This window comes from Prinia subflava, chromosome Z (genome assembly GCF_021018805.1).
Source record: "Prinia subflava isolate CZ2003 ecotype Zambia chromosome Z, Cam_Psub_1.2, whole genome shotgun sequence".
Taxonomy (NCBI): domain Eukaryota; kingdom Metazoa; phylum Chordata; class Aves; order Passeriformes; family Cisticolidae; genus Prinia; species Prinia subflava.
Genome location: NC_086283.1, coordinates 58,657,716 through 58,684,248, shown reverse-complemented (window position 1 = coordinate 58,684,248; position 26,533 = coordinate 58,657,716). Strand labels below are relative to the sequence as shown.

At 37.1% G+C, this 26,533-nt stretch overlaps 1 protein-coding gene across 12 annotated transcripts in view; it reads right to left on the bottom strand.

The window, feature by feature from the left end:
• Positions 1 to 348: 348 nt before the first annotated feature.
• The window catches only part of PCGF3 (polycomb group ring finger 3), a 55,359-nt gene continuing 29,174 nt past the window's right edge, over positions 349 to 26,533 (bottom strand). For 4 of the 12 annotated variants that reach the window (XM_063422386.1, XM_063422375.1, XM_063422379.1 and 1 more), the window contains 8 exons: positions 21,022 to 21,139; positions 16,489 to 16,585; positions 12,759 to 12,814; positions 11,634 to 11,744; positions 11,043 to 11,131; positions 9,303 to 9,440; positions 7,163 to 7,243; positions 349 to 5,707 (listed from right to left, as the gene is read on the bottom strand). In XM_063422386.1, the coding sequence (XP_063278456.1) occupies positions 5,660 to 5,707; positions 7,163 to 7,243; positions 9,303 to 9,440; positions 11,043 to 11,131; positions 11,634 to 11,744; positions 12,759 to 12,814; positions 16,489 to 16,585; positions 21,022 to 21,130 (729 nt within the window). In that variant the 5' untranslated portion in view covers positions 21,131 to 21,139 and the 3' untranslated portion in view covers positions 349 to 5,659. Of the gene's footprint in view, positions 5,708 to 7,162; positions 7,244 to 9,302; positions 9,441 to 11,042; positions 11,132 to 11,633; positions 11,745 to 12,758; positions 12,815 to 16,488; positions 16,586 to 21,021; positions 21,159 to 23,832; positions 25,272 to 25,864; positions 25,953 to 26,533 lie in introns of those variants that run through there. The other 8 variants (XM_063422376.1, XM_063422380.1, XM_063422378.1 and 5 more) reach the window with 7 other exon arrangements.

The window sequence follows — 26,533 nt, the reverse complement described above, 5'->3', positions numbered from 1 at the left end:
GCATTTGTAAGGGCAATGTTGAAACAACACATCCAGGTCAGGTGAGTACCTTTCAATCCAGGTACATAATGACACCAGGATAATGGTGATTTCCCTCTTGGTGACTGAAGCCATCTAACTTCCTATCTGGAAGTTACTTGACACACACTTGTCACAGACATACTGCCAGTGGAGTAATACTTTAGGGCATCCTTGTGTTTTGAGTAAGAGGCAGATTTTATGACAATGCAATGCCACACCACCTCTGTTTCCAGTCACACTGCATTTATTCAGTGCTACGATGACTGCTAGTTCCTTATGTTCCCGGGAAAGAATGGGACAAAAACTTCCAGCCTCACAGCATTTCAGTTAGTTTCTCTGCTTTTATTAACAAGCATATAATATTCATTGGCAAAACACTGGATACAAGCTTCACTATCATAAAATCAAAACATTAAGCATTAATCCCCAAAAGGTTTATTCAGACAAAACTAGCCACCAGTAGTACAGAAATTACACAGCAACACAAAGCATAAAAAATTGTAAACTTTTCAACGAAGCTAAGCCAAAAATATGGTTTTACACTCTGACATTTCCAGAATCTTTATTATGCCACATATGAGGATAAAAGGCTTAGTGGTTGCACTGGCTAATTGTCCCTTAACTGCAAAACGGTCCTGTTTGCAGAAGGAAAGAACAAACTTTCCTTTTGTCCAGATAAGTCACTTGAATTAAAAATTCCATCAAACCAATACTTTCAGTTTCAAACAGAAATAACAAAAATAGTAGAACATCAGTATTCAAAACTCAGGAGTTCTTCCTTCTGCCATACCTCTGTTTGAATGAATGATCCCACTACTTTCTGTGGAACTATCCAGGTTATTAGTCAAGTTACCAATGTAAATGTTCATAGAATTGGACATTTAGTTCTTATCCTAGCACCAGGACATGGGTAGGTCATTGTGGCTTCAAAAGATTTCCAAAAAACTCTAAGTAGGATAAAATACGGAGTAAATAGTAGATGCCTTTAATTTGTATATAAATAAACCGGTAAAACTTTACCTGTTGACTTGCCACAAGACCTAAGTTCCTAGGTAATTTTTGTCCTGACTGCAAGTTTTGATTAGAGCAGAGACTGGAGCATTGTTCCATGTTCTTTGATGTTGTTCTCTGCAGCTTTTTCTTCAAAAACAGATCTCAAGACCTAAGTAACATCTAATTATATCTTATGTAGGGAGACTTTTGTGTGGAACAATTTCTTTCCCTGTTACTAACTTTAGGCAGACTAACTGAAGTTGCATTAATGTTTTCAGTGAAACATCCAAACCGTAGTGATTACCTGAGGAAAAGCAGAAACTTGATTTTTCTGTTCAATAAAGCCTTCTGTACAAAACGTGTACCTAAGATTCCTCTCACTGATGTACAGACTGGTTGGCTTTTTCCTATTATATTTATCTCAATGTAATATGCAGAATGCTGTAAAATAGCAAGCTATATTTATCATCTAGTAGAAAAAAAAAATCTGTAAATCCCCTAGGACTGTGTTGTTACAAAGACAATAAGAGCCAGATAAGCTTTCAAAGGCTCATAGCCTATTGAAAAAAATAGCACCATCATAGTTGTAGTCTGATACTTTTTATGGTCCATATCTCCTGAGTGACAGTGTTGTGTATACTATTGCACAACCAGTACAAAAAATATTCCCAGGTGTGATGGTACACAAATATACCAGACCTAACAATGGCACAAAACATTTTCAGATAGGCTGCAAGTCTTGTCGATTGCTTCCACAATTCACATTAAGGTTTCTTGCAAGATCGTTTATTTTAAAATATTGCTGACAGATAGTTCTTGTACTTACAGAAATTTTAAATCCCCCATTTCACTCTTAAAATAAAAAATGGTACAAAGCATAAAACACACACGCCCACCCCCAAATAACAGCCTCAAATAAAACTCCATTTGAACAAGTGAGAAAAGCCATCTACATTCCTTTTAAATGTAATGGTAAGTAGATGCTACATTTACAATTTAAACATAAGCCTAATAAATGCATGTTTCAAACCTATTGCACAAAAGCATAAGTAATGCTCTTTATCCATACAAAACAAAAACATACAGATGAAAGCTACTCAAACTCAATGTAAAAGGAAGAAGCTTGTAAAAATATCATACAATTTCATTTTATATGCCCGTAAATAAAGCTGGACCACTGAAACCAAAAATACTTGGATGGTAAAATAAGACAGAAGGCTTAAAATAGAATAAATAATTTTATAAAGTTAAAATTTAAACCCCCAAATCTTATTTAAATTCAATATTATATATTCTATCTGAATTCTTTGTTTTTAATGAAAGTATACTTAATGAGACTCTAAGCCCAGGTGATTCATCAGTCTCACTGCTGCTGAGGATAATGCAACAAGATACTTCCTTACCGCAACTATTTACCAGCGTAAGAAATTGTAAAAACTACTTTACAGTAATGGCATCTTCACAAAAGCCAAAATAAACTACCATAATCTCACCAGGACTAAGAAATATCTCTGGCCAAGTCCAAATTTCAGTTCAACTTTGAGCAGTATGAGGATTACTTTAGCCAATATAATCTTGATATAAATTGTCTCATAAGTGTCACAGAAATTAAACAAGGCTCTGACCCAAAGAAGACCTTGCTCTACATTGTAGTAATTTAGTGAGACTAACATATGGTACAGACACAGTCACACCACTCCCAAGGACAATTTTGTAGTGAAGATGTTATCACATGTGATTTAGAAAAACAACTGAGTAATTTTGGGGGTTTTTTTGTTGGTTTGTGGGCTTTTTGTTTGGTTTAGTTTGCTTTTTTTTTGTTTGTTTTTGTTTTTCTTTTTACTGGTGCGGTTTTATTAGATTAAACACATTGCAAAAGCAGTTACACACAATTACAAGCAAAAACCCCAGCTATAGGTATTAATACTGGCTTGAATTTATGTATCCATATAAACAGTTTTCTATATACTGATAGCACCATAACAAATTCAAGTGATTCTAAAGATGGTTACAAACTTAAAAGTTTTGTACTGTAAGTTGTTACAGCAAGAGATAGATTTGAAAGGCTTCCGATTTGTGTGTTTGTAATTAATTTCTCAGTTGCTCAAGTACACAAGGAAGTAATGAAATCCAAATGTACTTAACAGCACTGCATCAATATCTAGTCATACAAAAGTTTTCTGCAGTACACACACTTGAGGTAGACAGATCTCATTTATATGTGTATATGTATATATATTTTTGTTTATGTGTGTGTATATATATATATATATATATATTCTGACTTAGGTGGTTAATCAGAATGCTGTCTGGCAGCCTTAGTATTACGTCTACATCAGGTACAGCCACTGTGTGTATACTCTGGGGGCACAGAGCAAGGACCCTTACAGTCTTGTCCAAATTCTCAGTGCCTCAGTGGCAAAGCCAGCCTCTTATGTGTAAATAAGAACAGTAATAGAACAGTTCTAGTGTAATAGAACAGTAACAACCACGTAAGAAACAGCTCCAGAGAGGCCCAGTATGTCAGCTTGTGTACACATCCACACCACCTGCATTCACTGCTTTCATGGAAAGTTTTAAAAATGGTAGACACATGATCTCATTTGTTCTTTTCTGCCAGATCAAGTAATGCTAAACACAGAAAACAAGCTGAAAATACACAAACAGCAAGACAAAATCAGAACCAAATTTGATTCCATGAATAACAGACATGCACACACACAATGCCACACAAGAACCAGATGTAGAGTTCTGCGTAACCTAAACATTCAAATGCAGCTTAGACTTCCACCTGCAAGGACAGCAGCATGTTTTGGCCTTTGTGTGGCTCTCCTTTCCATCTCCACAATTCAGGAGGCTCCCTCTCATTCTCTGCTCAAATTTTTTTTTTTTATTTCCTTCCAACTCACATCTGTGACTGCAAACAAAAATAAGGAGCCCTGTTGTCCAAGGTAAGCATAAGCAGCAGCAGAGCTGGGAAAGGAGAACTGAAGACTCCAGGGAGGGAAATTAAGGGAAATGTGCCGAGCAATGTAACACTTTGAAAACTCAAGAGGAAGAATATTTAAAACGCTTAGATAAATCTCTTGCAGTATCAGCTTCTGGTTATCAGGTAACACTTTCTAGCAGAAGAAGCAAAGGAGCGCAGCAAGAGGAAGCAGGGCTTCTTATCCAAAGACAATTTATCAAAAAATAACGGGGTTTAATAATAGGAATAGCAACTAGCATTTTCAGCTGACAGGAAAACTCTTCCAAAAATTAGGTTAACTATTTCCAGCTGGCAATATTAGGGCATACACTGTTTTCAATGACTTCACACCTGTGCCAGACAAATATTCTTACAACCATACAATGGACAATACATAGTGGATATAGCTTGCAGAAATCACTTTCAACTATGGTTTTTTTAAAAGCCAATAATTTCAAAAAGCCTTACAAAAAGTGCAGTGAGCCCTGCTAAGTGCCATTGAGGGTGCTTTCTATAACATACATAGTTATATGTGTATATAGATGTATGTACCCATACATACGTGAATGTGTATTACCTTGCATCCATTAGGGCTGATGCAAGCAAAATTATTAGTTAAGGCCAAAAGGTGCTAAAATAATCTTGTCTTGAGTCCCCTTTCCTCCCCACCTCATGTAAGCTAGGAATTGCAGTAAGGAAAATGCTATGGTTTCATAAGAAAACAGCTGAAGAAATTTAAAGCTGCCCATAATATCTGAGGAAATTTTATGCAGTGAAATGAAAAATCTGCAATACTCCCAAAATCGCCCAAGAGCCACTATTTCAATAGCTAGTGATAGCAAATTCTCTAAATTAAAAACTGATTTCTGCAAGCCACAAATACATAAGAAATGCTTGTTTTTTAAGAAATTCACAAATCTAGCACTTGTGAGTATTTGTCATTACATGGTGCAATTTATACCATAGCAAAATATATATCACGGCACATTAAAATTAACTAAAATTATTTCTATTAGTCTTACCAAATTAGCACGTATACAGAAGTATCAAAACTTTATTAAAACACAAGGTGAGGGAGAGCAATAACTGGGCAAAAATGACAAATTTATTGGTTTCCCAGATTTTCTTAAGTTTTCAATGCAGCATAATAAATTATTACCAGTCACTGTATTATCAGGTATGTTCAATGCTCTACAGAATAACTTGAATAAAGCCAATGCAATCAGGCATACTATATAAGACAATAACACTTTGCAAAAATATAGTTTTTAAAGATTTAGAATGCAAGAAGTAACTAAATGCAACTTGGTGTCAAAAGCAACATATTTATATCACCCCACAACACTCACTTTTTTTTTCTGTGTGTAACTGTAAGAGACAAATCAGGCTGAGCTACATGGAACTGTGAAGTGTTTTCAGTATCTGTAAACTTAATGCTGGTAGTGTCTTGCTGAGTTGAAACTTCTTTCTTCCGTACAAAAAAAGTATAAATATTGTCTGCCTGGACATCTAGGTAACACATCCCTAGAAGAAATATTCAGGACAGTCCACTATGAAAGCCCTCCAGTCTTCCAAAATTATTCAGCTGGTTTGTGTTGTGTGATTAATGATGCACTAAGAAGGTGCCAGATGATAGTCTCTGCAAAAAGCTCTGTCCAGAAGGACAATAAAGTTCCCTTACAGCAAGTCCATTTTGGGTCTATAATGTAGCAGTAGAGGTGCTTTCTGCAAGACATAAATACCAGTAAGTTAAGAATCAAATCCAGAACAAATCTGTTCAGTAGGAAAAATTTCTGTGTCATAAACTAAATCTTCAGTTGAAGACAAGAGCAGCTATCTGATCTGTCAAAAATTTACCAAGACAAAGACAAGGTGCAACTTCACCTATGGGGTTCAAATAAGTGATAACAAACCCTTTCCTCTTTATCTCAGGAGCAGATCTGTTTATCTTGGAAAACTCCCTGAAGTAAGTGACATGTTTAGAAAGCAGTATTAGAGTATGTGGTACTTCATATTTAATGCCTCTCACTTGATTCCTCTTCTGTGAAAGCATCCCTTCATTTTTTTAATGAATAGGCCAACTTCTATCACCCACAACATCCTGCACCATGGAGTTCTGTGTTTCATGAAGACTAACTTCAGCTTGTTTGTTCTGGACCTTCCATGTCTCAGCTTCATTTCACATCCACCACTTCTTTCACTTGGGAAGGCAGTTTACAGTTCTACTTTCCACATGACTCACAATCACACATATCTCTCACAAGTGAAGAGCAGACTGTACAGATGAACATCAGTTTGATGCTCCTGTTTGGTTCTATCCACTATGCCACAAAATCGTAGCATTCGTATTGGATCCTTTTATCTATACCTACATTCAACTTCAGGTATTTGTTAATCACCTGTCACTCAGAACGGTAAAGACTTCATCCAAGACTTTAACTATCTGCCATTAAACTAAATAATGACAATGTTGTCACTGCACTGTTAATGAACTACTTAAATCCATTTTCATGTCATTTAGAAATATCATCTGAAACAGATTCCAGCACGATTCCACTTGTGACATTTCTGCAAATTTAACAGTGACCATTGACTTTTTCCTGTGACTCTTACACAGGTCAATTATTTTTTAACTCCAAGACAGAAAAATGCTTCTCTACTCCCACGTGGACCTCTTCTAGATATGCATCCAAAGCCACCAAGTGATTTCACCTCAGTGTACACTGTATGCTTAGAATGTGTTGCTTTTGCAACAAACAAATTTACAAATACGAACTTCTTGTTCCAATAACTCCATGTATACATATACTGACTCTATTTAGTGTTGACTTCCCTCCTAAGTGTTCGGTTTTGCTATTCATTCTTACTGCCTGAAGGGGTTATTATTAAAAATAGTACTTTTTGTAGCTTCTAATTCTTCTGCCAGACTTGACCACAATTTGACAGCTAATCCAGTATTGCCTTTTCTCTTGCAATGAATACTTAATTCTCCTTTCCTTCATTTACTGGAAACAAATAAATACTAGGTGTTGAAGGATGTTGTAGTACATATTCATAGAAGTACTTTTTACAAAGGTATACTGCAGTATAGTTCCAAATTATCACTATTTTATAAACATTTTATTTGGCCACTGCATGATCTACATTGAACCACTGTCATTTATATTGAACATGTCATACCTTAAATCTCCATCTAGTAACGACTACAAATTTGAGCGTGTGGTCCTTGCCAAGAATCTCTTCATTGCATAATATGTCCAGCTGACAAAAGAAAGGTAACAGTTAATTCATTGGGACCCAATACATCAAAAAACATATTTCACATAATACTACATATTTGACAAGACCTTTTTTCTCTGAAGATACTGGAACTGGTAATCCTGCAATTGCCCTGCAGACAAAAATCATACCAGGAAAGGAAAGACAGTAACTGCTCTCAACATAAAGTACTGAAAGACCATGTCAATGCCTGCCTAGGAAATACAGTATGATCAGTTACAGTATAACTGCTTGATTTATCTTCCCAAGCACTAGACTCCACAAGTACTGATGTTCTTTCCTGAAAGCTTTACATGGTTTTAAAAAGCATGAATACATGAACAAGGAGACAGAAATCTCAAACAGAGCTGTTATTTAGCATACTATGAATTTCTTTTTACCTAACACCAGGCAGGTGACATTGTTAAAAGGATAGCTTTTTAAAAAAACACTTTCTGCCATATACTCATATGCAACATTTGCACGGTTTTTACAGATACCCAACAAGTATTTTTTGTTTTCTATTTCAGTTTTAAAAAATCTTGATATTACAAGTGAAACCTAATCTCAACAGATAAGCATGAGGATCATATGACTACTAACCAGCTCAATAACAGTATCTGAACATGAACTAAAACCAGGGACCATGTATGAAAACAGTAAGTTCCACCAAGGTGGAATATAAGGTGGCTTGTATTACAATGCCTTGCCTCACAGCCCAGAAAGGCCTGAATGTGGATGCAGTCCACTTACATGGCAATAACTCAAACTTGGAATAGTCTGTATCAAGCAACCAAGTGACCAAGTTCAAATTCTCTTGTTCTCATGCTTCTGTGTTACTTGGTACTGGTACAACAATTCTCCTTCTATGTTAACTAGTGTACTGGTACAAAGATTACATGACCATTTATGTACTTTTTAAGAAGGTAGAAACAGATAACAAAGGAATAAACAGTACTGCTGAAAAGTTTTTCTTCCAGCAGACACAAAGTAGATTTTGAAGTCACAGATCGAATATATTCAAAAAACTTCTTTTGAACAATTCTTGTAGCTGTGCAGCTGCTGGGCTAAAGCCAAGAGTCAACCACCTCTGAGCCAGCTGAGGACTCATCCTGATACAGGATACATGGTTTTGTTTCAGGAAGACCGGCAGCATTCAGGGATATACTTGAACCGTGAGACAGAGAGAGTGTTAATTTGAACTGTACAGAAGCTATGAAGGAAAAGTGATAGAGATGCAAATTTGCTGTTGACAAGTTTTAGCAGCAAGGTGTTGACACACTGGACTGGAAAGCAGATTATTTGATTTGGATGAAATGCTTTAATGAAATTCAGAGAATCAGTGTTATAATATGGAATTGAGAGATGTCAAGCTAAGAGTCAACTGAGATCTCCAGAAACTGTGACCAAGATCCAGGCAAGTGATAAACAGGGGCTGCATTCATAGTTTGTCACTGTAAATTTTTGAATCTGGTCTAAGAAAAGTGCAAAGAATTGCTTTTCCTTCTGTATCTTTCAAGTTAAATTCTTCCCATGATTCCCTGTAAAGACAGGGAAAAGTAGGCATCTGATAACACTCTAGTGTGTTATCTAGTGTGGTAGACAGCAACTTCAGATTGAGCTTCACTACGACCACAGAAAAGAACAAAGTATTTGCTTTCTCTTCAACTGGGCTTCAGTGTTATTCAAGTGTTGGTTTCTGTCTGGCCCCTGTAGAGTGCAAACTTCCTGAAACGCTGGGGACAAACTCATCTACAACCTATCAAACAAATCATCTTGCCAGAGTCAATTTCAACATATGTGGAAGCATATAACCAAGCCTTTTAGCTCAACTATTTGTAAATGCACATAGAAAGATGCACTGCAAACTAAGTAGAAAGTTTTGTACAGACCCAAGAAAGGACAAGAAAATGGCTGTATAACATATAATTCAAGAAGCAATCTATGTTTCTGTTCTCTGAAAATAAAATCAGAATAAAAGACATCCTTTTGGCAAAGGAACAAACCCATCCCTTCGAAGTTTTTATACATGTAAACTTTTTTTAAAAAATTAAAATATTACCTCATTAAAAGAAGAAAGGTTGAGTTTTTTGGCAATGAACTTCTTTAGATGCAAGACTGTTGCTTGTGCAGAGCAACGAATCCATTTTCGTTTCAATCCACGCAGTTTGCTGCTATTGCACTCCAAGCAGATGCTTACCTTCAGGAAAAGGCAAACAATCAAGAGTTGGCTGGAACAATTTTCAACAGTCCCCCTTATGATTTCTACATGCAGTTTTCATTAACCCAATGAAGTGATGTACAGTACTAGTGTTCTGTAAACTGAAACGCCTATTAAGAAAACCACATTTTCTGAGATCTCATAGGTTGAGTGGTAAGTCATAAGATAAAAATGTTCAAGTAGTAATTTTTGATGTCAGAACAAGGCTGCTTCACTCCGCATTCATGCATTGTCAATAGCTTAAGAGGACCATACGTTAAAGCTACAGCAAGAAAACAGTAAGAAAACCTTTGCCAATTCTTAATGATTGCTCCTAACATAATTTCTTACTATTAATGCAACTGCTTATCTAGTTTAATTCTAACATGTTTAAAAAGAATGAATACAAATGATATGAAAAATTTTTCAAATTCTCACTTCTTTTCCTATCCAGCTATTCATTACAGTATAAACCCTTTGTGATGATATGCTTGTATTGCACTAGGAGGATCTAGTAACAAGTACAATCCCTTTGAAACTTCCCTCACATGGCAACTGAAAAGAAAATTAACCCAAGCTAAAGTTACCCTGGACCCATAACTGGAAAACATAAAAGGCATGGCTTGTTTATCCCAAAAGGAGTTTTCACCTTCTAACAAGCTTTGTGTTTCAAACTTAACAGTGGGTTTCCCTGCTTTTACGATATTTTTATGACATAGGGCTAAGACTGACTTAGTATTAAAGGCTGAAAACAAAACATGTAGTAAGTTACTAAGAGTGCTGTTAAAGAAACTTCCCTGTCTGACCATCCAGGAGCCACTCTGGCAGTCACATTCACACCACCTGAGCTGGGACTGAAGCCCCTTCACACTCACATTTAGACCAGGATTCCTTACCAGCTCAACCCCAGGTTTTGCACAGCAGATTCTCGGACATCCAGGTCCTTCAAAGAGCTTAATCATGGTGCAATAACTGAGTTACAACAGCTCCAGCTGGTGCCTCTGAGAAGGGACACTGAACAAAGGATCCCCTGGGCTTTCATACCCTCACGGCACCAAAGTCCGGAGGTCTCAGTGTCCAGTCCCCAGCCTGGTGCCACAGGTCCCTGTGCCAAGGGTTGGCAGTTCATGGCCCCTTGCCTCCAGCTCCCATCCAGAGCTCAACCAGCAGCTCTCATTGCAACTGCAACCCGAGCTACCTGCACTGAATGTGTTAACAGTGCCAGAGGCTTGATTCATAATTATCAATACACATAAATATCAATATCAATTCAGCTCAATGTGTCATGGTAACACTGGGGTAAACTCCTGTAGAAGGCAGAAAATTACATGAATTTGTTTTGACAGCAAACTTTGAAGACTCATAAACAGTCAGAACTATAAAGACATTTGAGTGAAGATATGAATGTATTCTCCATTCCTGCCAAAACCTAAAGGTAAAACTTCCTTATGCTTACAAAAAAGCATTGCCCAAACTGCATCGTGCTTGTATCAGAGAACAGAAAAAGTTGCTTGAAAGAAGCTTATTTTCTTCTCTGTTAGAGTATCAAAGTTACCTTACCAAAGCACAACAGCTAAAACAGAAGATAAAACTAGAGCCCACCTGTTCATCACTTCGGTGGTAGTCGTTATCTTCTTCCTGTTTTTCCTCTGAAGTTTCTTTATTTATATTTTCATCTGCTTTAGTTTCACCTTAGATAAAAAACCCCAGATATATGGGATACATATATATTATTTTGATACATAAACCCCAGATATACTCAGCAGCAGCTTATAACGCTAACACAATTAAAACATCACATTTCAGGACTGCAGTATAGAATAAGCTTTGCTATTCCCAAATTGTGCTTATAGGCTCAAGCAACACTTGCAGCCAACAGCCGGTGACAGGAGGGAGGAGAACACCTCTGGATTCAGCTGCTAGCAGCCCAGAAGCTGGGTAACTTCACAGCTCCCGTGTAGGCACTCCTATGGACACTGACTTTGCCACAAGCAACATGCTATTAACAGCTAAAATAAGAAATTCTGTGCACAAATAAGGGACAAGGCAACAATCCTATGCTGATTCTATTCCTCACTGTTAGGAAACAATTGCGACTGTAATACACCCACTGGGCACACACTTCTAACAGATTTGTTTATCAATTTACTAGCTGTCACCCACCAAAGACAGAATAAATAAAAGAGTATTTACCATTTCGATGAGAATCTAGGTGCTGTTTTGTAGAACATGTCTCCCCTTTGATATCCCCTGGAACTTCCATGCCCAGTTTGTGATAAAACTCCCTTTGCTTTTTCATTTCCGCTGTTTAAAATTGCAAATATTAATCCCTGTAATAAAGTTCTAATGCAATATTTATGAAGTTATTCCAAATCTCTTCCCACTTAAGGATTGCCAACAAGTGGTGGCAATGGTGTCATTATTGACTGTCTTCTATCTCTGCTATCGCATCAAGTCATGCCTCATCTTATTTTTCATAATTAAAACAGCATAAAGTTATCTGCATAATTACCACTATACCATTACTGCTAGAATGAGATGGAATTTAAAATACTGTAGCAAATTCTGAATATCTCCCATTTTGAATATGACCATATTTCAGTGAAAACTTTGGTTTTGAATTTTTATGTATAGTTCTGATTTTCAATATCCTAGAAATAATTTCTGAAGTATCTATTTAATCACACTGATACTTGAAAATGCTCTGGTTAAAAAGAAGCTTCAATACATTAAAATATTTTCTTTAAATGAAAGCTATAACATACATTAAGACCAAACAAACAAACAAACAAACAAACAAACAAACAAACAAAAAACCCAAAAAAAACCACCACCCTGAGCAATTTTATAAAGTATTTCTTTAGTTTAACAGATCTAATGGCAAAGAGGATTACAAAAACAGGAATTGAAAGTTCCCTGACAAGAAAAAACTCTCAAAATAGCAGAAATTAAAAGCAGTTGTGCATTGCATTTTACCTCTGAGAATTCTAAAAAGCTTGCACAACAGGTACACAATTTAGCAAAAACAAATTACGGTTTGGTAACATTCAAAAGCTGAATGACTATTCTGCTTTACATAATACTGCTTTTGGAAGAAACATCCTATGTTGCCTCCCCCCACCCCCACACTCAGTTGCTGCCAGTACAGGTATGAAATTAAATTAATTGCTAAAAATTACACAAGTAAAGGAGTCTGGGTTTCCACTGTATTTTTTTCTCAGTTGTCCCCCCATCTCCTTTTTCATCACTTGAAACTTTTTTTTAATGTTAAAAAAGTATGTGCAAACTGACCTTTAAAAAGGTCACACCACAACTTACCTTCTTGGAGGCCTGGCACAAGTTTGTAAACAATATCTTGCATTGTTCTGTCATGACTAGCAAGGAAAAACAAAAACAAAATCAAAAGCTTGAGTTCACCATCTTGATTGAAAACATTTCTCTTTAAAAAGTTCCAGTACTAACCATATGCAAAAATCTCTAAATTCACCTGAAAAGAATTTTACTTCTCAATCAGTATTTCTATCAAACCAGAAAGAACAACAACACAAAACAAATGATGAAGAAGTACAGGGTAAGCAATTTAAGAAAGTTTGTGAAAGACTAGGCTGTGGAGGAAATCACCCCAGTGAATATGTCCTTCAGCATCAAGACATATCACTAATAATGTAAAATTCATTTATTTTACAAAACAATCAAGGATAGCTTGTTTCTTACTCCTATACACTAATTCCTCACATTTCTAGATTAGTTATCTTTATTGGGATTCTTCTAAAATGCATGAGAACAGTTCACAGAAAAAGACCGCAACAATTAAATTTTATTTTATTCTTAAAAGACAACATTTTAACTTTGAGAAACATTATGTAGCTAAGTAGCCTGTAAAGGTAGTGTGGCTCAAATGAAAAAATCCCACTGCAAGTAGAGCAGCAGGGCCAATCAAGATTTTAAACTTTAATCCCCAGCTCACCTAGCAAAATCCTGTTCTAGTCCAAAATAAGTTATGGTCTCAAAGAAACTACGTATTACATTAAATTCCAATTAAGAAATAGCATAAAAAACATTTCATGAGTTTGCCTTGCCTGCTGCAATGTCATTAATCCCAAAAGAGTCTGCAGTATCAAGCCTTGAATCTGACTTGAACAGAAAAGGCTTACAAGAATAGTCTCAGGCTTCTCACCACTTGACATGAGCACTTCACAGCACTGGAGATCAGTACAGAAGTACAGAAATGGTGACAAATCAAGACATTTATAAACAGTAATTACAGTATTTTAAGTAGCACTACAACAGATTCAGAATATCACTTATCCTAAATTCATGCTATTTTGAGTAGTAGTAATCCCATTCGTACAGGCTGGAGTTACAAAGTGTCATATATGGACTTCAAGCACATTGCCAAAAATATTTCAGCAGAAGTATGTAATTAAGACATCACCAGAGGTGACAATTTGGGTGCTGGATCTTACAAATCATCTTGAAGGTCCCAAAGAATTTTAAGATTCTATGATGCTATTCAACAGCAGTTAATCATGTAAACAAGGAGAAACATTTAATTTACCTATTTTCTGGTCAGATGGAGATGAATAGGAGTTTAAATCTCCATTTTCAAACACCCTGTGAAACTCTGGACTCTCAATTATTTTTTAAAAAGGGCAAGTAAATATATTCAAAAGTAGGCTGGACAAAGTCTGTTTCAGTTTTGATGGGGCAATATTTTACAACTAATTCAAGCAGCTCATTGAAGCTGAAGTGTATTCAACAACAACAAACAAATAACAAATGCTTTCTAGCTGTTCTCAGTATCATGTTGTTTCCTGGCCACTCTCTGCACAAAAACAGGTTTTTGAACCAAGGCAAAGATGTTGTCTTACATATAATTTATTCATTCTTGCTTATTTGCATCTACCTGTCCCTCTAATTATACATTCATACAGGATATTATCAATGTATTATATAAATGTGGAGACAGCATACTTAGCTTCAGGCTCCTGAATGAAGATGAGCTTGAGCAACGTGTGTGTGTGTGTGGAATACAGACAGTTTTCTGTAAAAGTGCAATCAGACTCATTTGCTATAACCAATGCTTCAGAAATTGTTAGACAAGAGAGAAAAGCACATTGAAAAATGCTATGAACAAACACAAATGCTTTATCACAGAAGACAAATACTACTTGATATGCAACAGCTAGTGCAGACACACCATCACAATGGATTTTCATCAGCAGAAGTTACTACACTGCAGTAAAATGAAAAGAAAAAACTCAAGGAGAAGAAAGAGAATGTCTTGTCTGACAAGAAAAGGAGGAAAAAATCCAACAAAAAGTCTGACCATGCAAATGCAGATGGCAAACAAGGAGGTGACGGGCAACAGCCAACATGGCTTTCACCAAGAGCAAACCGTGTCTGACAAATTTGGTGGTCTTCTACGACAAGGTTACAGAGACAGTGGATGAGGAAAGGGTGAGTCATGGCCTCTGCGTGTATTTGTGCAAAGCATTTGATGCTGTCCTGCACAACATCCTTGTCCCTAACTGGAGCGACATGAATTTGACCAATGCAGCCCCTGGTGGATACAGAATTGGCTGGATGGTTGCACTCAAAGGAGTTGTGATCAACAGTTCAGTATCCACGGCGGGACCAGTCACAAGTGCTGTCCCTCAGGGGTCAGTACTGGGACCATCGCTGTTTAACTTCTTTATCAGTGGCACTGAGATCAAGGGCACCCTCAGCAAATTTGCCAGCAACACCAAGTTGTGGGGCAGTTGACATGCTGGAAGGAAGGAATGCTTAGGAGGTGGGTCCATGTGAAGCTCAAAGTTCAACATGGCCAAGTACAAGGTCTTGCACCTGGGTTGGGGTAATCCCAAGCACAAATACAGGCTGGGCAGAGCAGTGATTGAGAGCAGCTCCGAGAAGCAGAACTTGGGGGTGTTAACAAATGGGAAAATCAACATGACCTGGCAATGTGCACTTGCAATCCAGAAAGACAACTGCATCCTGGGCTGCACCAAAAGAAACTTAGCAGAAGATTGAAACAAGTGATTCTGTCCTTCTACCCTGCCTGCAAAGACCCCACTTACACCACTGCCTTCAGCCCTGGAGCCCCTAGATAAGAAGGATCTGTTGGAGTGAGTCCAGAGGAGAGCCATGAAAGTGATGAGAGCAATGGACCTCTTTTTCTGTGAGGACAAGCTGAGAGAGTTGGGGCTGTAGAGCCTGGAGAACTAAGATTTCAGAGAACCCTCAGAGCAGCCTTCCAGTACATGCAGGGAACCCACAAGAAGGATGGAAACAGACTATTTACATAGGCATGCAGACATAAGGACAAGGGGGAATGGTTTTAAACTAAGAGACGGCAGGTGTAGGTTAGAAAACAGGTAGAAATTCTTCAGTGAGAGTAGCAAGGATGGAAGAGGGTGCCCAGGTTGTACATACCCCACCCCCCAGAAATGTTTCGTCCAATGGAACTTTGAGAAACCTGGTCCCGGTAAAAGGTGTCCATGTCCACAGCAGGGCAATTGGAACTAGATGATCTCAAAGGTCCCTTCCAACCCAAACCATTTTATGATGATTCTATGACATTCTTATCTCTTCCTATGACCTAAGCAGACCTTTGAAAGATTAACTGAGCAATAAAGCTGAAAATTATTTCTCTCATTCCTGTCAGATGCTGAAAAGCATAACTGAGACTAATTTTTGATAATTTTGTAAAAGTGTAATTCCCACAAATGCTTCATATATAAAACTTTTCCAATCCAAGCATACAAAATGAGAAATTACTAAATTCAATTAAAAATCACACCAAAATTAAACATTTAAGTGTATAGTTCACTTGTTTTTAAGTCTGGAACAAGCTGCCATGGTAAGGCCTTGCAAATTCACAGCAGAAATTTAATCCTGCATCTCCTCCTCAATCTCCTTCAAACTTCTTTTTAAATGTTCAAAATGCTGACAAGCAAGAATGAAAATTTCAGGAGAAGCTATACTGTATCAAAGGGGATGAACCAGTCTAGAGTGAAGCTACTTGCACTTCTGCTTTTATACTTACCCAATATACTGTAATGGGTGGCTCTGATGTATAACAATCCTACAGGTTGGACAGGTGTTGTTTTCCTCCAAATATTTTACTAGGCAGCTTCTACAGACTAGTAATAAAGACATTCACAATTAAAAAGGAGTAAAAGTAGCATACAAAAGTAGCATAATAAAAGTCTGGTTTTATACAGTCACAGAATGCACATTACTGAAATTTACATCATATATGCATGTCTAATCTTGCAGAATACAGTTTCCAGTACCTTTCATTAATTTTCTTGATACAGGGAAGGGATGCACAAAAATTAAAGTATCCATACATATCAAAAACCTTCTTAACACAGCATACAACACAAAGTCCCACTTTGAAATTTACTAGAAAAACAGTTTCTAGCAGGTCAACATTCAGCGTGCATGGATGACACTACAGGAACTATTTGCCATTAAGATACTTGACAAAACGTATTTGCTTTAACCATGGCCACATACAGACCAAATGTGTTTGGTGGCAATAAAGTCAGCACAAAAAAAAAATTCCAAAGCAGGAAAGTGAATATCTGGGTGTTATTTTAATACTAACTTCCACAGAGTACACTACAGGTAAACTTCCACCAGAAAACAAATTACATTGTCACAGACCCTCAGTAAAATGTCCTGCTAGGTGTTGCTAAAGCAGTCATTCACTATTAAGTTGCATGTTTCTATATGCGCACACACACAATTACCCATCTCTTTCCAAAGTAAACTATTTATACACCACTCTCCTCTGTCCTGCCCCAAAACAGTACTCATAAAATACACTACTGTATGATATCCTCACCCACCTGAAGTTACAACTGAAAAGGGTATGAAGAAAAGCAGGGAGGTTTATTTGAAGTGCACTAGTTCATGTAGTCTTGGTATCAATGCACTTATCACACAAAAAGAGAGGATTTCTGTAACTATAGTGCCATCTACCTCTCAAACAAGAAGATAGTACAATTACATAAACACTGATAATTTAAAAAAATAAAGCAACAGTAAATTAAGCATTATAACTTTGCACTGTGCTTTGTATTTACACACCCAGGATAACAGCACTGTTTGTGGCAGAGGTTAGACAAAGCCTCACAGCTATGCACATTAAGCACACATCTTGCACAGAAGTTTGTTCCAGCAGAGTGCCAGAACAGTAGATCCATTTGCAAAAGAGAAGCCAAATTCCATTCCTAGTAAGTCAATAAAAGCAGAATCTGACAGAGGAAGCAGGGATAGGTATCCTGGAAAACGTATAAGGATGTTGCTAATTTGTGTAGGGAGGGGTCAGAAAAGCCAAATTACAGCTGAAGCTGAACTGGGCAAAGAATACAAAGAATTACAAGGATTTCTATAAGTAAGTCAGAAAAACGTCAAAGAATGTGTATTTTCTGCCACATAAACATGACTGGCAAGCCAGTAACAATGGACAAGAAGAAGGCTGAGGTACTCAGTTTTTCTGCCTCAGTCTTTTCTAGTAATTTCTCTTCCTGCAGCTCTCACACAGTGGAACCGCAAAGGAGGCACTGGGGGCATAAAAGTCCTTTCCACTGTATGAAAAGAACAAACTCATGAACACTGGGAATGTGAATACACCTAAATCTCTGGGACCTGATGAGACATGTCCCAGGGTCTTGAATCGTCTGATGTAGCTGCCAAGCCACTCACACGGTAGTCCTGACAAACAGGTGAAATCCCTGGTGACCAGAAAAATGAAACCATTACTTCCACTTTTAGGAAGTGGCAGAAAGGGAGAGACCTGGAAACCTGTCTGCCTTAACTCTGTACCTGGGAAGATCATGGAGAAGATCTCCCTAGAAGTGGTGCTAAGGCACTTAGAGGACAGGGAGGTGATTCCAGACAGCCAGCACAGCTTCATCAAGGTCTCTGAGCAACTTGATGCAGCTGAAGATGCCCCTGCCCATTGCAGTGGTGACTTTTGGGTCCCTTCCAACCCAAAGCATTCTATGATTCTATAATATCTAAAACATCATCCTATGTCAGCACATCTTCCAGCTTGGACTAGGTAAACACTAACTCCTCCTAAAATGAATTGGTCATAAGCTGGCTAATGTTCTGGCAGGTTTCAGTCTGAGCACAACATCAAAATAAATGCCACTAGCTGGCTTATAATTCTTTAGATTCTTCTATAGATTCTTTTTTTCTGGGGTTAGGTTGGGATTAATAAACTCTCCTGAAACTGGAAGTCTTTGGAGTAACGGACAGACAACATGGAAATTGTTCAATGGACTGAAACAATATTACTAGAATTTTCTATTACCTTGATTTTCCAGTATCTTATCTCTGTTTACCCAGATATGCGGGCACTGATTGTGGATATGAACTGAGCTGTACATTTTCTGATTTCTTAAACACATCAGAGAGGCTTCATCAGAACAGGAAGAGGCAAGACTAATGCTCATTTTTTTATTTTAAGTTTTGCTTCTCTTGACTTTTTTCATTTCTGTATCTGGTTAAAGTTGACTTTTTATCATCCTGATGAATCCAGAAGACGATACCTTTCACAATGTGAAGTTTTCCCTTTCATAATGTAGAAGGGCAGCTTTCACATGTAAACACTAACAAAACTGACATTACAATCACAAAGTTTAACAATACCTGCATGTATTATCTAGCCTAAAATTTTCATCAAGTAACGGTTACAAAAAAAAAATACTTAAGACTGTTAGTACTAATGAAGTTTTTAGCAACTGACTTAAAAGGCCTACTCATCACCAACAAGCTCAAACCACAGCAGGGAAATAAGGAAAAAAGAAAACAAAACCACTCTGTTTTCTCCTGAATTCAGTTTTACAAAAATGTGCCCTGTTTATCCAGAGGACTGGCCTTGGTCCTCCAAATTATTTTCACTAAAGGACTCAAGAACTTCATTTACTACTGAAGACTCTTTGAATGGCTGAATATCAGGAAATTAGAGAAAATTTGAGAAGAAAAATTTGCAGTTCTGAGTAGATCAGAATGAAAATTTCAAGGTGGTATAATTTAGAAGAGAATTCACTATCTCAGCAGACAGGGTAATTTCATGATAGTTTTTGCGAGAATGCTTTTTCAGGAACATACATTATTAGCATTATCTTATACAATACAAGCAATGCCAATGTATGAAGTTTTGTTAGAAAGACAAGGTCCTGTACCTCTTCTCACAAAACTAATTCTACAGGGCAGAGTGAAGTAGTATTCATAAAATATAAACTGTCAAAATAAGGGAGAAACAAGCCAAAAAACCCAAAAAAAGCAGCAGGAAAAGGTTGTAAGGTGTATTCCCTGGCTTTTTCAGCAAGCATTGTAACGCTGTGGATTAATCTCCTTAGTTCCTTCATAAGCAAATATAAGAGATGGTATGAGTGATATCAGCTGAGAGGTATTTTTGAGGTTTTGTGTTATTTGTAAAGAATAATGAAAAATTACCTCTCTCTAGCTCTCCGTCAGCCATATTAAGTGGTTATGATACTCGTTTTGTATACATTCCTCTTACTAGCAAGCAGTAAAGAAATTCAGGCAAAACTAAGTACAAGTCTAGCTCTGAAAACAACACTATGGAAATTGAGATATGAGGCAAGAAGGCTCTGGGGAGACCTTAACACAGTCTTCCAGAAGTTGAAGGGCACTACAAGTGAGATGGAGAGGGACTTTGTACAGGGGCATGTCCTGACAGGACAAAGGGGAATGGCTTCAAACTGAAGAAGGATAGGTTCAGATTACACAGTAGAAAAAAAATTCTTTACTGTGAGGGTAACTGGCACAGGTTGCCCAAAGAAGCTGTGGATGTCCCCTCCCTGGAAGCATTCAAGGCCAGGTTATATGGGGCTGATCCCACAGATGCTGACCCTGCCCATGGCCAGGGGATTGGATACAGGTTCTAGAACCATGGAAGATTCTTGGAATCGTAAGACAAACCTATGATCCTAGTTCTTATGAGGATATCCAGAATGACATATGACAAGTACAACAAATTCATCAAGGCTGACAAACAGAGCTCGTAAATGGAATATAATAAAAAACATAATCACTGACACATCATGAGCATACCCTTTCCCTTTTATCAGATATATAAGGTGAAGAAGTCTGCTGACACTTTTTATGATGGAGACGCAGTCACCAAATAATTGCCTTCCAATATGCTACATCAACTGTCACAGAAGAGATAACTAGGTATTCCACATTCCTTTAGTGTGAAGACAGGCTGCATTCTTGAATATTGACATTACCACTAATTGTATATGCCTTCAAGTTTACACAGCACAGCTTTAATGTTCCCTTCATTTACTTTGTTAAAAAAACAAATCATCCGCTGAAGAAAAACAGTCTAGTAAAGCACATGCTATTTTGGCCAATGCACAATAGATATTTTAAATTTCAACTGAAAACTATTACAACATGTTGAATATAAGTTAAAAACAAAAAACAAACAAACAAACAAACAAAAAAAACACCACCAAAAAAAACACCACCAAAAAAAGCCCCACAAAAACCAAGCCAGGAACTTTAACTTAATTATACTTGTACTTACAAGTATGCAAGCATTCTGTTACAGTAGTAGCATCAATCAGGTATCCATTGCACAGACGACAGGTTATATGGGCGTTAATGTCCCAAAGCTTAATCTTCCTTGTTAGCATCTTTGGTGTCTGTGGAAGAGACATATCATAAAGTAACACAGCTGTAGCTATTTGGGAATAAATGATTAACTGGTGTTAACCCAGCTTCAGACCTTCGTACAACGTACACGGACGTGCGCGCTCAGTGGTGGCACTACCTTTTATGTCACCTCACAGAAACTGAACAATGTAAACCCCACACTGTTCTGCAAGGCAGTACTGCAAGAGCATAGAAAATGGCCCTTCCAGTATTCTACTAGTAAGTTCCTTTACCCACCAATGGACTCAGATTTAAGGTGAAACCCTATTATCCTGGTAACTTGAGTCATCATATTCGGTCTAGTAGTGATGGAAAACTCATGAAATATAGAGGGAAAAAATCCTCTAAGTAATTTTAGATTCGAAAGTGTTTTGACAATTGAAAAGTCAACTGTTAGGTTTAACCACACTTTCAAGTGTTTGTCTTGTGTCACTATGTTAAAGCTTAATTTTGAATCTGTCTCTCAGTAATGGGGCTGAAAGTAAACTTTCTGAAATCCCTTTTAAAGACTACATCACAGATTAAAATAATTTCATTGGCAGAGGAGCAGTTTGTTGTGCTAAAACTTGAACTAGACATTTTTCCTCTCTTTTGAGCATGGGATGGCATAAACATCTTTAAAACAAAAAAAAAAATTAGAAATCAAAAATGAAAAAGCTCATTTAACTTTTTTTGCAGCAACCCCAATTGCTTAGAGAGAAAATACCACACAAAGCCCATGCCTTTAGAAATAAACTGTTATTTTTTTAAACACAGCTGCATTATGTTTTCCAAAGTATTTTGAAAATTGTACTGTTACCAGAACCTGACCAGCATTCTAGTTAACTAACAGAGCAGGCTATACTTGCTTACAACCTACTACATTTAGTTCTCACACTGCAGAAGTCACTAAATTACACTGTTTTCCTTTAAAGTGATATTACTGTCCCTGGCTCACAAACACTGGTTTTCATCTAGCTCAGATGGGAAAACATTTCAAAATATGAATGGTGACACATGTTCCTCAAGTTTCACACAGAAATATTGCAAGAAGGTTGTCTGATCTTTAATTCTGTCTTTTTTTCCACTATGTTCAGTGAAGCGATACTAAGAAAAAATAACTACCAAACTTCCACACCAATCTGAACTATTCCAGTGTAGAGAAGTCCCATTGCGTTCCACTTTAAATTACGGAGAAACATATTCAACACCCACCCATTCAACTCCGCATTGTCCTATACAAAAAAGATTAGGAAGACTTCCAGTTCTCATGGTTAAGAAGTAAACAATAGCAAAAAAATGAAGCTTGTTTTATCATATTTGAGATTTAGTTATAAACCTTGTGACCTCCCATTACAGAAGAATAAAAGAGCAGCTTGGTTTTGCAGTAGCAAAAATAGGTGAGAATCTATACTCAGAAACTGAATTATTTTCTTTACTGTAGAATTATTTTCAACCCTCTGAAAACCAGACACACATTAAATCTTTAAAAGTTAGTGTATGAGGTCATCAGTTAAAAGCTATGACACGAGGTATGTAGGTTTCTGTGGTGCTGAGGAGAGCTACTCAACATCATACTTCAAGAAGAGCTCAAGGGATGGCATCAAGCCACCAGTTAAATAGAAAGTAAGCATGCTAAAAAGCACAATTAATGACAGACAAAAGAGAAATTAGCCTACACAGATCCTGAAAAAGGCAGAATCAGTACAACTCTAGTTACTTGTCTATGCAGGAATTTAGAAGAAGGTGTTCAGGATAACCACAGGCAGAATCCAAGCACTACTAAGACAGAAGAGCCAAAGTCTTAACAGTGAAATCTGAAGCAAAGAAGTTGTTTATTTTCAAGGAAAAAATTACAATTTTTCCTCATGACAGTACACATAAACACTAACACTAGAAGAATCATCTACAAACAAACAAATCAGATTGGGTATAATGTTATGAGAACAATGATGGAACCATAGATGGAACTAAGGCAAAAATAATACAAAATAGTAATAAAGTCCATTGTGCCAGGGAAAAAAAAAAAAAAAAAAGAGGATAGCAAGAACAATACACACTTTTCCAACTTAATAGGAAAAAAGTCATGCATATTTTCACACTTGAAAAATTAGTATCTTCTAGAACATCAAAATCGAGCCTATCAAATCAACCTTACAGAAGTTTCATACACCTTTCAAGGACGACAGAAAGTCTCCCCCATTAGATGTTTAAAGGACTGAAAATAAGAACTATTGGAAGAAACAACAGAAAGGTAACAGGTCTTTCCAGGGCAGTAGACACCTCAGCTTCAAAAGGTGATAAAACCAACAATATGACATTTCTTCAGAAGGCCTGTCCTATGCTGCCTTCTTGCAGCTACGAAAACAGGAAAAGGATCTCTTCTCTGCTCATGCAGAGATCCAGACATATTTGCTTCAGCACACCTTGAATCTCCAATAAACAATACAACTTTTAAGGTCTGTAAGCAAGCTATCAGTGTCAGACTTTATCTAACCCTGTGTTTTGTACAATTGTGACTCATGTCCTCTACTCCTGGGAAAAAGAACTTCGAACGCCTCTCTCACTTTTAAAAACAGTTAACCTGTAACAAGAGGACTTACTAAAAATCAAAAAATTAATAAAAATGAAATTTTAAAAAGGCCAGATCACTTCATATCTATTTAGAAAGGTAGAGAGAAGCTTGCAAAAAATGGTATATTACCAAGATGTTAGTTCAGTCAGATAGCATAAATACTCAGATTTTGCAGAAAACTTGAATAGTTTCCTAGAGGGAAATAGAAAGAAAATTTTAGCAGAACTAATGACACATATAAAGAAAAAATAGAGGCACTAATGTTACAACCTCATACATGAAATTAAATTCACTAATCATAGCAACTAATTAAAAACATAAAGTAATTCCACATTATGTAAAGTAATTCCACATTGATCACCTGCCTGTTTTGTATCACTTCAGGGGGACGTAAATAACATAATTGCACATTTCATCATCAACTACTTTTTTTCTCATTATTATTGCATTTGAAGATGATACACAGTCATACTAGGAAATACAAAGCTAAGCTACCACTCACAATGCTTAAGAAGAAACTCCATGTGGATAGGTGGCTAATACAGATGTTTTTCATGCTCCTATCAGGAATAATTAAACTATCAGCTCAGAAGGAGTACTAGGATACTTGAACCACACATTTGCTCCTTGGAAGGCATCCCAAGATACCCATATTTCTACAGCCTACCACCAAACTAAAGTTAAGCACCATTTTTATCATATAAGACAGCCAAGCCACCCCATCAAAAAAACCCACATCGAACTTATTTTAAGTAATCATATATAATCTGAAGTACACTGCTTCAGGAGAAAAAATGTGCATTAGATCTGGAGATTAGAAGCAAGCACAAGGTACAAAATACTCCCAAGACATTAATGCTGACAAGTATATCATAATTGATATGCCAAGTCCTATTTCTATGTTATCTCAACCCCAGGTTGTTATAAAGATTATCCGTTACTTCAACATTCAGAGTACAGAAATGAATTAAAAATATATTTCTCAAATATTTAAGATTTTACTTCAGTCTAATCACCCTCAAAAATTCAGTTTATATGAGTTTATCAAACATGCAAATATTGAGTTTATCGAACAAGCAACTGAAGACTACATTAGGTTTTTTTAACTGCTGGCCTCCCATGAACACAAGATGACATGTCTCTTGACAAAATCTCAGTGTCCTTCAGAAGTCTTAGCATCTGTTTGTATTATTATGTAGACTCTCAAAGAGCTACTTTTGGCATATCAACATGTAGTAACGTAAAAGAAGCAAAGCATGTTTGCCAGGTGCTGGATTCCTCTGAAGCATTCTGAATGAAGTGACATCCTTCTGCTTAGGCTACTGACAGCTTCTACACTTGCAATTAATCCATGCCAGTAATCTCACAGAAACTGGAACCAAACAGTAAGACTATACAACATCCAAAACATCAATTTTGACTAATCACACAATCTATGTTTCTATTTTCCAGACAAATCCAGGTCTCTCTTAAACACCTTCCCTTTGAAAAAGCTGCATTTGTCAAATCAGAATTCCAGGTGATCTCTTTCACATAACTCATCTTCCCATCTCTCAAACAATTATATGCTGAAAAGAAAGCCAAAAATGAATTTACACACCTCCAAAACAAGCAATGTAACTTTAAAAACAAAACCCACAGAAGTCTAAATACACATTCCCAAGAAAACGTGCTGCTTAAAAGCAGAGTTATCTGGATAACACACTGTGCCACCACTTGGTCTGACCTCTGTTTACTCTGCTTTGAACAGCTGGATTATTTATAATATCCTAAGTTGGAAGAGACCCATGGAATTGTCAAGTCCAAACCCTGCCCTGCACAGGACATCCCTAACAATCACACCATGTGCCTGACAGCATTGTCCAAACGCTTCTTGACTCTGTCAGGCTTGGTGCTGTGACCACTTTCCTGGGGAGCCTGTTGCAGTGCCCAACCACCCTCGGAGGGAAGGACCTCTCCCCAACAGCTAACCTATCTCCCCTGAGACAGGTCATGCCACTCCCTCAGGTCGTGTTACAGGTACCCACATTACATGAAGGACATGATCTCCTGATGTCTTTTCTATGTCCTATCATATGATCCTATCATAGGATCCTGTGAATTTAAAACCTCAGCCCATCCATGTAATAAGCAAGCTCAACTTCTTACTATATTGACTGACCTCAAGCTGCTGACGATTGTTAGACAATCATAATCACAGAGACACCAATTCAATGAAGTTAGCATGAGCTCAGCATCTAAAACTGCTGCTGTAAAAAGAAAACACACACAATCAGGTTGCCATTAAGGTCACACACACTGGCTTGAAGCAATAATAGGCGATAAGTTTACCTTTCCAAAGCACAACCTAGGCTGATACCTTCTTGCCCAAAAATATATTTAAAAAATCAGACCAAAACCATATCTTCCAATTGAAGATTTGAATTCCTATTTTTTACAGAGACTCACTAGACTGCGCAGGATTTACTAAGAACAGAAAGCCTCTAAAAGAGACTATGTACATTTGTCTTATTTTGTAATGTGACCCATCATTCACTGTAGACTACGCATCCTCAAGAGCTTCTAAATCTTTCACAGGATCACAGAAGAGTTCAGAAGCAAAAGTTTTACAGGAAGCTACCAATCTATATAAAAACAGGTAAATTCAGAGGACAGACCTAATTCTGAACATTTATAATATCATTTTCCAAACCTAATAGCTGATTTGAACACTGCAAACCTCAGGCTCCCACTAAACCCTCACAGCAGTGAGGAGACAACAGAAACTACCACACCTTAACTTAGTTTTCAGAAAGCCAAAGCCAAGAAAGGCAAATCTCTGTAACACAAA